The sequence below is a fragment of the Scyliorhinus torazame genome, chromosome 7 (genome assembly GCF_047496885.1).
Source record: "Scyliorhinus torazame isolate Kashiwa2021f chromosome 7, sScyTor2.1, whole genome shotgun sequence".
Taxonomy (NCBI): Eukaryota; Metazoa; Chordata; class Chondrichthyes; order Carcharhiniformes; family Scyliorhinidae; genus Scyliorhinus; species Scyliorhinus torazame.
In genome coordinates, this window is record NC_092713.1 from 69,982,175 (window position 1) to 69,994,935 (window position 12,761).

Below are 12,761 nucleotides of genomic sequence, written 5' to 3' on the forward strand. Positions count from 1 at the left end.
TGTACATAGATCCCTGAAAGTTGCCACCCAGGTTGAGAGAGTTGTTAAGAGGGCGTGCAGTGTGTTAGCTTTTATTGGTAGAGGAATTGAGTTTCGGAGCCATGAGATCATGTTGCAGCTGTACAAAACTCTGGTGCGGCCGCATTTGGAGTATTGCGTGCAATTCTGGTCGCCTCATTATAGGAAAGATGTGGAATCATTGGAAAGGGTGCAGAGGAGATCCACCAGAACGTTGCCCGGTATGGAGGGAAGATCTTATGAGGAAAGGCTGAGGGACTTGAGGCTGTTTTCGTTGGAGAGAAGAAGGTTAAGAGGTGACTTAATTGAGGCACACAAGATGATCAGAGGACTGGATAGGGTGGACAGTGAGAGCCCCCTTCCTCAGATGGTGATGTCTAGCATGAGGGGACATAGCTTTAAATTGAGGGGAGATAGATATAAGACAGATGTCAGAGGTAGGTTCTTTACTCAGAGAGTAGTAAGGGTGTGGAATGCCCTGCCTGCAACAGTAGTGGACTCGCCAACACTAAGGGCATTCAAATGGTCATTGGATAGACATATGGACGATAAGGGAATAGTGTAGATGGGCTTTAGAGTGGTTTCACAGGTCGGCGCAACATCGAGGGCCGAAGGGCCAGTACTGCGCTGTAATGTTCTATGTTCAACACTCCAAATGCAGCCTAGCCAGGGTTTTATATAGCAGCAACATGATTTCCCAACTCCTGGACTCAATGCCCCGGCTGATGAAGGCGAGCAAGCCATATGCCTTCTTAATCTCCTTGACCACCTGTGTTGCCACCTTTAGGGAACTGTGTACCTGCACGCCCAGATCACTCTATGTTAATGTTCCTGAGGGTTCTGCCATTTACAGTAGAAGTACAGGATATGTCACAGACAGGACAGCTGCGGCTTGATCTTAGGGGGATGTGTAACACAAGATAAAATAAAACAAGTAACTGACCTGTAGCCTCTTTCCCTTTAAGAGACTTTCTGAAGGATGAGTCATGTGACCTGCTAGTCCAACCCGGAATGGAGTTGTGAATTCACTGGGTCGTGTTGGGACTTATCTCAGCAGTTGGACCCTGGAGCTGAGTGTGCAAAGATATTTTAAGCACTCTGTAAATAGTTATTTATAGATGTAATAAATTGTTGTATTTTATAAGTTAACTGGTGGAGCCAATTCTTGAAATTACCCAAAATGCATTTTATAAAATGTGTACCGAAAACTGTTCCCCCAGTTTTAATTGTGAACTAGTGGAGAAAGTTTATTTGTCATTTTTTTGGAATCCTAGATTGAAGGTTTTGACTTGAAAAGAATCGATGAATATCACCTGAAAGGAATGCAGAATGATGAATATGTATTATGGGAGCACAGACCAGCAAACTCTGGGGAAACAAAAAACACAAGTAATGGAGATGGCAAAAGCTCAAATAAAGCAGATCACAGAAAATCTGCAAATAAAAAAACAGAAATCGCTGAACCGAATAACCAAAGTAGTTCATTGAAGGAAAAGCAAGGCAAAGTAAGTACAACATATTCTCTTCTTTTTAAAGACACACTGTTATACTTTGTGTACAGTTTTGTGATCTTACTTCGGTTTTCACTATTTGTTGAGCCGTGCTCCCATTATAATTTGGTGTAAAATTATTTCTATCTTTCTTTATTATAGTATTTTAAAAAAATATTTTATTCACATTTTTCACTTTATATAATACATAACAAAGAGTAAACACAATTACATACATGAAAAGTCCAACAACATAAACACCCTCTCACAAAACCTAACGCCCTTTCCCTTCTCCCCCCTCAACAACTAACAGTGACTAATTCCTTGAAACAAACAATAAAAGGCTCCATCTCCAATAGAACCTCTTGATTGCTCCCCTCACGGTGTTCTTGACTCCCTTGAGGTATAGGAACTCCCATCAGTTCTGCCAGCCACAACAAGGCACTGGGTGGAGATGGTGACCTCCACCCAGCAGTACTCGCCTCCGGGCAATCAGTGAGGCGAAGGTCGGGACACTGGACCCCGCACTCGTCTGCAGATCCGGTGAGTCTAACACCCCAAGTATGGCCATTAAGGGACAGGGCTCCAACTCAATCTTCAGAATCGCCAAAATGGTACTAAAGATGGAGACCAAAAAAAACCATGAGAATGGGGAAGACCAGAACACGGTTAGCCGAACCTCTTGAACAGCACTCGCACCTGTCCTCCACCCCTGCAAAGAAACAACTCATTCTAGATTTGGTCAGGTGCACCCGAAAAACTTACTTACGTTGGATCAAACCAAACCTCACACATGACGTGGAGTTCACCCTGTGAAGGGCCTCGCTCCACACCTCGTCATCTAATATGAGCCCCAACTCCTCCCACCTAGCCGTAACCCCCTCCAGTGACACCAAATCTGACAAATTCAATCCATAAATACCAGCAGTGCTCCCTTCCTCCGACCCTGCGAGCGAAAGAACCCTCTCTATTAGAGGCGTTGGCGACGCCACAGGAACTGTGGAGAAACCTATCTCGCAAAGTTGCGAACTTAGAAGATTTCTGAATAAATCTGAATCCAAGAGCCCAAACTATTCTGTCAATTCTACTGGACTGGCAAGCCGCCCCTCCAGGAACAAATCGGCCGCTATCTCCAGCCCCTTCCCACCTCTGGAACGTGGCATCTAATCTCGCAGGCTTGAACAGATGGTGAGCACCGATGGGAGCCAACTTCGACACTGACCCCAATTTAAAATGTTGTTGAAATTGTCTCCATATCTTCGAAGTGGAAACAACCGCAGGATTTAACGAATGCTTTGTTGGTAAGAATGGGAGTAAGGCCCCCAGACCAGTCCCTCTACATGATCTTGATTCTGTTTGCGCTCATGTAGCTCCCCGATCATAGCACCAATCCAACACTACCTCTGCATTAGCGGCCCAATGATAAAATATCAGGTTTGGCAACACGAGGCCCCACGACTGTCTATCCCTTTGAAGGACTGCCCTACGAATCTTCGAGGTTTTGTCCGCCCATATTAAGAATGATATCAACTTATTAACCCTCCCAAAACAAGATACAGGAAGGAAAACCAGCAGACACTGGAACTGAAACAAAGGTCGTGGCAAAATGTTCATCTTGATCGACTTAACCCTGCCTGCCAAGGACAGGGATAGATTATTCCACTTTTGCAGGTTGGTCTTGACTCTACCTACCAGACTAGTATAATTCAGTTTACAAAGTCAGGCCTAATCCCGAGCCATTTGGACCCCCAGCTATGTAAAGCTGGAAACAGCCATGCAAAATGGTAGCAATCCTAGATTGGCTCCCCACCCCGGAGGTTTCACCCGAAAAACACTCACTCTTTTCCAAATTTAGCTTATATCCTGCAAAGGAGCCAAAGCACGTCAAAAGTTTCATTATATCGCCCATGGTGGGGACCAGGCCTGTCACGTAAAGTAAAAGGCGATCAGCATACAGGGATACCCTATGCTCCACCCCTCCCTGATTATCCCTCTCCACTTACCCAAAGCCCTCAAAGCAATGGCCAGAGGCTCTATCGTCAATGCAAACAAGAGGGGGTGACAAAAGGCACCCCTGTCTCGTACCCCTATTTAGTTGAAAGTAACCCAAGCTTGTGGTATTGGTGCGGACACTAGCTGAGGGAGCTTCGTACAAGTGTATCCAAGACACAAACTTGGGCCACAACCCGAACCTCTCCAAAACTGCAAAAGATACTCCCATTCTACCCTATCAAATGCTTTTTCAACGTCTAACATGACGATTACCTCTGGATCTGGCCCCTCAGACAGGGAAAGCACCACATTTAGCAATCACCATACATTAGACAACAATTTCTGGCCTTTGACAAGCCCCGTCTGATCATCCCCAATCACCTGAGGAAGACATGGTTCCAACCTCAACGCTAGCACCTTGGCCAATTTCTTGGCATCTACGTGAAGTAATGAAATTGGGTGTATGACCCGCATTCCATGGGATCCATGTCATTTTTCAATCGAGGTGACACTGTTGCCTGCATCAACATCACAGGCAAGGAGCCCATGTTACAGAGTTTTCAAACATCCCGACCAATAACGTTAGCAGGTGTCCAGTAAATATCTTGTATAACTCCATTGGGACCCGCCTGACCCAGGGTCTTACCTGTTTGCATCCACCCTTTGGGCTCAACGGCTCCTCCAACTCCTCACACTCTTCCTCCTGCACCTCCGGAAACTCTAAGCCCTCCAACAACTCCAACATATCTGATCTCACCCCTCCCCCGACAGCTCCAACCGATAAAGGTTCTTATAAAAAGTTTCAAATGCCCTATTAACTCTGTCAGGAGCAGGGCAGCACGGCGGCGCAGTGGTTAGCACTGCTGCCTCACGGCGCCGAGGTCCCGGGTTCGATCCCGGCTCTGGGTCACTGGCCGTGTGGAGTTTGCACATTCTCCCCATGTTTGCATGGGGTTTCGCTCCCACAAATGTGCAGGGTAGGTGGATTGGGCATGCTAAATTGCCCCTTAATTGGAAAAAAATGAATTGGGTCCTCTAAATTATTATTTTTTTAAACTGTCAGGAGCGGACAGCAGCCTGCCACCTGAGTCTCTGACCTGGATAATCTCCCAGAAGGCCCCCCCCCCCCGTTTCCTCCACCCCCTGGGCCCCGCTCTTAAAGCCTGAGTGGAACATCTGGCTCATCCAATTCTTACAGAGCCTAGTCTGATCCCCATGGCCCAAGTGATTAGTCTGGTCGGGGGTCTCTCATACCACCCTCCCTCTCAAGTCAGCCATTTCTACCGTGAGGAATTATCTCATCCTTACTCCAAGTTCCTAGAGCTAAGGCCAACCCAAGATGGCCACCAACCCCACCCATAAAGTGAGACAAAGATAAACCCCTGGTCGCTGTCAACACCCTTTTCTCTCCCCATGCCCCCTCCCAAGTCAAGAACCTGCAAACTACCTCCCAACAAACAACACTCCCTCCTTGTGATGCCTCTTCCCCATCAAACAAACACGCTAGACACATCAAAACCTGTCCCAATAGGTCCAACAGGCCACAGCCCCTCCCCCCACCTCACTCCTGTTCACTAGCTAAGACCTAACTGCTAGTGAGGTAGCCCCCCCCCCACCAGGTCCAAAGAACAAAAACAAAAGGGAAGATTCCCCCGCCTGCCCCCTGCTGCAAACGAATAACCGAAACTCAAGTCTTTACAATTCTCAACACCCCACCTTGGGCCATATATTGTCCATACTGTTGCCTTAACCATTACCCCCCGACTACATTGGCCCCTTGTCCCTCTCCCAACAACATATAAACTCCAAGACAGAACAGTAAACCCCAAATAAACAAAATTAGATACATAATGCTGAAACATCCCCAAACAATCCCATCCCATCAACACCCATTAATGTCCCATTCAAACCTTTTGAATTAAGTCTCAAGTCCTCGTTCCTTGACAAAAGCCTCCGCCTCCTCCGATGTCTCAAAGAAGTGATCTTTTGAGTTATGCATAACTCTCAGCCTCGCCGGGTACACGACTCCAAAATGCACTGTGCTTTTATATAGCGCTGACTTAGCCCTATTAAAAGTCGCATGCCTCTTTACTAGCTCTGCCCCAACATCTTGAGAAATTCGGATGCTGCTTCCTTCCCACTTCACATCCAGCTTCTCTTTGGCCCATTTAGCTGTGGAAAAAAAACTGTCATCGCCCATGGTAGCTCATGCGACCTGCGCCAAGTGTCCAGTGAGCCCTATCTAGCTCAGGAGGGGACATCTGTTCATTTTGCAAACTGTGCAAACATCTGGGGAAAGAATTCGGTTGGCCACGGGCCGACCACCCTCTCCGGCAACCCCACAACCCTGAGGTTCTGTCTCCTCGACCTGTTCTCCAGGTCCTCAACCTATTCTCCAGATCCTTGGCCTTCGCCCTCAGAGCCTTTATATATAAACGTTTTAATTCACAATTTTCTTATTGTACAGTTTCTGCTGAGATTTGGTCTCTGTAGGCCCTAATTTGGAGGTAACTTTCCAGTACCTAAGAACTTTGCAGTGAAATTAGTTTAATTTGTTATGTTGGCACAAGCCTGATTTTTTTCCCAGTACTGAAAATTTATTTTTTACTAACACAAAGATCTGAAGAGACTTTTAATAGATAATTTATTATGCTTTCTCATTGTTTTTCTTAGGCTGCATTGAAGTGCGGTTCAACGCATCAGGTTTCTCTTGGACACCTCTGGCTAGAATTACTGAAATTTTACACTCTGGAGTTTGCGTTGGAAGAATACGTCATTTGTATACGGGTAAAAGATCTTGTAGCAAGAGAGCATAAAAACTGGCCGAAAAGGAGAATAGCCATTGAGGGTGAGGTGAACATATACCTAAAACAACATTTGACATGTATAACAAATAAAATGTTCATCAACCAATTAAAGTTTAATTTTCTAGCCACGCTGATGATTTGGGGGGAAATTTTGGCGGCATTTCAAGTTGCAGGCTGGGTCGAGGGTGATGCCAATAACAGGGAATCACAGGTCAAGCCAGTGAGGATGGAGGCGAGGTTCCAGAGATAGGAGGAGAAAGAGATGAAGGATCTGTTTTTGGAGGGGTGATTCGCAAGCTTGGAGGAGCTGGGAGTGAAGTATGGGCCCCAGCGTGAGGAGGACTTCAGGTATATGCATGTACAGAATTTTGCAAGAAAGCTTTTCCCAAGCTTCCCAGTGGCACAGTCCTCCTCGTTGTACTGTGTTGTTGGAAGAGGTGCTGTCAGTGGGGGAGTTGGAGAGTGAGGTTGTTCAGCGATCTACAGCAGGATTATGAGGGAGGATAAGGCCAAGTGGGAGGAAGAGTTGGAGATGGGTGAAGGATTTTTTTAAATTTTTAAATAATTTTTTATTAAAGTTTTCAGAAAATATCAACAACAAAATGTAAAAGGAACCCAATAGAATTAAATACAAAACAAAACAAAACAACCCAGTGCCCCCCTCCCCCGATACATAAATAATAAATTAACACCCGCGAAACACATAGCAAACATAGCAAATATATACACCCCCTCAGATCCCCCAGTATAGACAAACAAAAATAAAATAGAACCCTCCCCCCCGGGTTGCTGCTGCTGACCATTGTCTATCGTTCTGCCAGGAAGTCTAAGAACTGTTGCCACCGCCTGAAAAACCCTTGCACCGATCCCCTTAAGGCAAATTTCACCCTCTCCAATTTAATAAACCCCGCCATATCGTTGATCCAGAATTCCTCGCTTGAGGTCCCCGCATCCTTCCACTGGAGAAGAATCCTTCGCCGGGCTACCAGGGACGCAAAGGCCAGAATACCAGCCTCTTTCGCCTCCTGCACTTCCGGCTCCTCTGCAACCCCAAATATTGTGAGCCCCCAGCCCGGTTTAACCCTGGATCCTACCACCCACGACAGTGTCCTCGCTACACCCTTCCAAAATTCCTCCAGCGCTGGGCATGCCCAGAATCTATGGGTGTGGTTTGCTGGGCTCCCTGAGCACCTAACACACCTGTCCTCACCCCCAAAAAACCGGCTCATCCTTGTCCCGGTCATGTGTGCCCTGTGCAGCACCTTAAACTGTATGAGGCTGAGCCTCGCGCACGAAGAGGAAGCGTTCACCCTCCCTAGGGCATATGCCCACGTCCCCTACTCGATCTCCTCCCCCAGCTCCTCCTCCCACTTACCTATTAGCTCCTCCACCGAGGCCTCCTCCTCCTCCTGCATCACCTGGTATGTTGCCGAGATCTTCCCCACTCCAACCCACACCCCCGAGAGCACCCTGTCCTGTACCGTGCGTGGCAGCAGTAGCGGCAATTCACCCTGTCCTGTACCGTGCGTAGATGGATGAAGGATTATGGTGCAAAGTGCGAAATGCCTTGGCCTCGTGTGCGAGACTGGGGTTGGATTGGATTGATTTGTTTATTGGCACGTGTACCGAGGTACAGTGAAAAGTATTTTTCTGCGAGCAGCTCAACAGATCATTAAGTACATGAGAAGAAAAGGGAATAAAAGAAAATACATAATAGGGCAACACAAAGTATACAAGGCACTGGCATCGGATGAAGCATACAGGGGTGTAGTGTTAATGAGGTCAATCCATAAGAGGGTCATTTAGGAGTCTGGTGACAGTGGGGAAGAAGCTGTTTTTGAGTCTGTTCATGCGTGTTCTCGGACTTCTGTATCTCCTGTCCAATGGAAGAAGTTGGAAGAGTGAGTAAGCCGGGTGGGAGGGATCTTTGATTATGCTGCCCACTTTCCCCAGGCAGCGGGAGGTGTAGATGGAGTCAATGGATGGGAGGCAGGTTTGTGTGATGGACTGGGTGGTGTTCACGACTCTCTGAAGTTTCTGGCGGTCCTGGGCCGAGCAGTTGCCATACCAGGCTGTGATGCAGCCCGATAGGATGCTTTCTGTGGTGCATCTGTAAAAGTTGGTACGGGTCAATGTGGAAAAGTATTTTTCTGCGAGCAGCTCAACAGATCATTAAGTACATGAGAAGAAAAGGGAATAAAAGAAAATACATAATAGGGCAACACAACATATACAATGTAACTACGTAAGCACTGGCATCGGATGAAGCATACAGGGTGTAGTGTTAATGAAGTCAGTCCATAAGAGGGTCATTTAGGAGTCTGGTAACAGTGGGGAAGAAGATGTTTTTGAGTCTGTTCGTGCGTGTTCTCAGACTTCTGTATCTCCTGCCCGATGGAAGAAGTTGGAAGAGTGAGTAAGCCGGGTGGGAGGGATCTTTGATTATACTGCCCGCTTTCCCCAGGCAGCGGGAGGTCTAGATGGAGTCAATGGATGGGAGGCAGGTTCGTGTGATGGACTGGGCGGTGTTCATGACTCTCTGAAGTTTCTTGCGGTCCTGGGCCGAGCATTTGCCATACCAGGCTGTGATGCAGCCCGATAGGATGCTTTCTATGGTGCATCTGTAAAAGTTGGTAAGAATCAATTTGGACATGCCGAATTTCCTTAGTTTCCTGAGGAAGTATAGGTGCTGTTGTGCTTTCTTGGTGGTAGCGTCGACGTGGGTGGACCAGGACAGATTTTTGGAGATGTGCACCCCTAGGAATTTGAAACAGCTAACCATCTCCACCTCGGCGCCGTTGATGCTGACAGGGGTGTGTACAGTACTTTGCTTCCTGAAGTCAATTACCAGCTCTTTAGTTTTGCTGGCATTGGGGGAGAGATTGTTGTCGCTACACCACTCCACTAGGTTCTCTATCTCCCTCCTGTGTTCGGACTCATCGTTATTCGAGATCCGGCCCACTATGGTCGTATCGTCAGCAAACTTGTAGATGGAGTTGGAACCAAGTTTTGCCATGCAGCTGTGTGTGTACAGGGAGTAGAGTAGGGGGCTAAGTACGCAGCCTTGCGGGGCGCCGGTGTTGAGGACTATTGTGGAGGAGGTGTTGTTGTTCATTCTTACTGATTGTGGTCTGTTGGTCAGAAAATCGAGGATCCAGTTGCAGAGTGGGGAGCCAAGTCCTAGGTTTTGGAGCTTTGATATGAGCTTGGCTGGGATTATGGTGTTGAAGGCGGAGCTGTAGTCAATAAATAGGAGTCTAATGCAGGAGTCCTTGTTTTCGAGATGCTCTAGGGATGAGTGTAGGGCCACGGAAATGGTGTCTGATGTGGACCGGTTGCAGCGGTATGCGAATTGTAGTGGATCAAGGCGTTCTGGGAGTATGGAGGTGATGCGCTTCATGATCAACCGCTCGAAGCACTTCATTACGACTGAAGTCAGGGCCACTGGTCGGTAGTCATTGAGGCACGTTGCCTGGTTCTTCTTTGGTACCGGTATGATGGTGGTCTTTTTGAAGCAGGTGGGGGCCTCGGAGTGGAGTAGGGACAGGTTAAAGATGTCCGTGAATACCTCTGCCAGCTGGTCCGCGCAGGCTCTGAGTGCACGACCAGGGATCCCGTCTGGGCGTGTTGCCTTCCGAGGGTTCACTTTCAGGAAGGCCAATCTGACTTCGGAAGCTGTGATGGTGGGTATGGGTGAATTATGAGCTGCTGGGGCACTCGCCAGCAGATTGTTGGTTACCTGCTCGAACCGAGCATAGAATGCATTGAGTTCATCGAGGAGGGGTGCGCTGCTGCCAGAGATCGGCTTTGTAGCCCGTTATGTTGTTTAGTCCTTGCCACAACTGCAGAGAGTCTGTCTGTGACTCTAGCTTGGTTTGATATTCTCTCTTGGCATCTCGGATGGCTTTGCGGAGGTCGTACCTGGATTTCTTGTATAGGTCAGGGTCGTCTGCCTTGAACGCCTCAGATCTGTCCTTCAGTAGGGAGTCAATCTCGCGATTGAGCCATGATTGAGAACGCACGTACTGCTTTCTTTGGCACGCAGTCGTCCACACATTTGCTGATGAGGTCTGTGACGGTGGTGGCATACTCATTTAAGTTGGTCGCTGAGTTCTTAAATATGGACCAGTCCACTGTCTCTAAGCAGTCACGTAAGAGCTCTTCTGTCTCCTCGGACCAGCACTGCACAACCTTCTTAGCTGGATTCTCCCGCTTGAGTTTCTGCTTGTATGCCGGGAGAAGGAGCACCGTCTTACGGTCTGACTTATGGTTGATTCAATTCAAAGTGGTGTATAGGCTGCACTTAACGAAAGCAAAGATGAGCCAGCTGTTTGAGGAGGTGGAGGATAGTTGCAAGCGGTGTGGGAGGGGGACTTCAATGTGGCTCCAAGAGTGGCTCTGTAGTACCATCATAGACCTAGCTGGCCGGGTCCGAAAGAACATAGCTGCAAGACTGGGACCGCAGCAGGTGGCGAGAGAACCAACAAGAGGGAAAAACATACTTGACTCATCCTCACCAATCTGCCTGCTGCAGACCCATCTATCCATGACAGTATCAGTTGAAGTGACCACCGCACAGTCCTTGTGAAGGCAAAGTCCCATCTTCACATTGAGGATACCCCCCATTGTGTTGTGTAGCACTACCACCGTGCTAAATGGGATAGACTTCGACCAAATCTAGTAACTCCAGACTGGGGATCCATGAGACACTGTGGGATATCAGCAGCGGCAGAATTGTATTCAGTCACATCCACAACCTCATAGCCCGGCATATCCCCCACTCTACCATTACCACCAAGCCAGGGGATCAACCCTGGTTAAATGAAGAATGCAGGAGAGCATGCCAGGAGCAACACCAGGCATTCCGAAAAATGAGTTGTCAACCTGATGAAGCTACAACACAGGAATACTTGTGTGCCAAACAGCATAAGCAGCAAGTAATAGACACAGCTAAGCAATTCCACAACCAACGCATCAGATCTAAGTTCTGCAGTCCTGCCACACCCAGCCGTGAATGGTGGTAGACTATTAAGCAATTCACTGGAGGAGGAGGCTCCACAAATATCCCCATCCTCAATGATGGAGGAGCCCAGCATATATGTGCAAAAGACATGGCTGAGGCATTCGCAACAATCTTCAACCAGAAGTGCCAAGTGGATGATCCATATCGGTCTCCTCCAGAAGTCCCCAGCATCACAGATGTCAGTCTTCAGCCAATACGATCCACTCCACATGATATCAAGAACAGCTGTAGGTACTGGATACGGCAAAGGCTATGGGTCCTGATAATAGTCCGACAATAGCACTGAAGACTTGTGCTTCAGAACTTGCCACACCTGTAGCCAAGCTGTTCCAGTACGGCTACAACACTGGCATCTACCCGACAATGTGGAAGATTGCCCAGGTGTGTCCTGTACACAAGAAACAGGACAAATCCAACCCAGTCAATTACCGCCCTATCAGTCTACTCTCCATCATCAGCAAAGTGATGGAAGGAGTCATCAACCGTGCTATCAAGTGGCACTTACTCAGCAATAACCTGATCACGGACGCTCAGTTTGGGTTCCGCCAGGGTCACTCAGCTCCTGATCGCATTACAGCCTTGGTTCAAACATGGACAAAAGCGCTGAATGCCAGAGGTGAGGTGAGAGTGACTGCCCTTGACATCAGGGCAGCATTTGACCCAGTATGGCATCAAGGAGGCCTAGCTAAACTGGAGTCAATGGGAAGCAGGGGGGAAAATCTCCGCTGGTTGGAGTCATACCTGGCATAAAGGAAGGTGGCTGTGCTGGTTGGAGATCAATCATCTCAGCTCCAAGACATCGCTGCAGGAGTTCCTCAGGGTAGTGTCCTGGGCATATACATCTTCAGCTGCTTCATCAATGACCTCCATTCCATCATAAGGTCAGAAGTGGGGATGTTTGCGGAGGACTGCGCAATGTTCAGCACTATTTGCGACTCCTCAGATAATGAAGCAGTCCATGTCCAAATGCAGCAAGACCTGGACAATATCCAGGCTTAGGCTGACAAGTGGCAAGTTGCATTTGTGCTACACAAGTGCCAGGTAATTACCATCTCCTACAAGAGAGGATCTAACCACTGTCCCTTGACATGCAATGGCACTACCATCGCTGAATCCCCCACAATCAACATCCTGGGGGTTACCATTGATTAGAAACTGAACTGGATTAGCCACATTAATACTGTGGCTACCAGGGCAGGTGAAAGGCGAGTAACTCACCTCCTGACCCCCTAAAGCCTGTCCACCATCTACAAGACAGAAATCAGTAGTGTAATAGAATACTCACCATTTGCCTGGATGAGTTCAGCTCCAACAACACTCCAGAAGCTTGACAAAATCCAGGACAAAGCAGCCCGCTTGATTGCTCCTCTTTCCACAAACATTCAAACCCTCCACCACCGATGAACAGTGGCAGCCTTGTGTATCATCTAC

At 48.0% G+C, this 12,761-nt stretch overlaps 1 protein-coding gene across 5 annotated transcripts in view; it reads left to right on the forward strand.

Annotated features, from left to right (window-relative positions):
* The window catches only part of tut4 (terminal uridylyl transferase 4), a 175,025-nt gene that overhangs the window by 99,616 nt on the left and 62,648 nt on the right, over positions 1 to 12,761 (forward strand). For all 5 annotated transcript variants that reach the window (XM_072510879.1, XM_072510876.1, XM_072510877.1 and 2 more), the window contains 2 exons: positions 1,293 to 1,523; positions 6,174 to 6,348. In XM_072510879.1, coding sequence (XP_072366980.1) covers positions 1,293 to 1,523; positions 6,174 to 6,348 — 406 coding nt within the window. The remainder of the gene's footprint in view (positions 1 to 1,292; positions 1,524 to 6,173; positions 6,349 to 12,761) is intronic.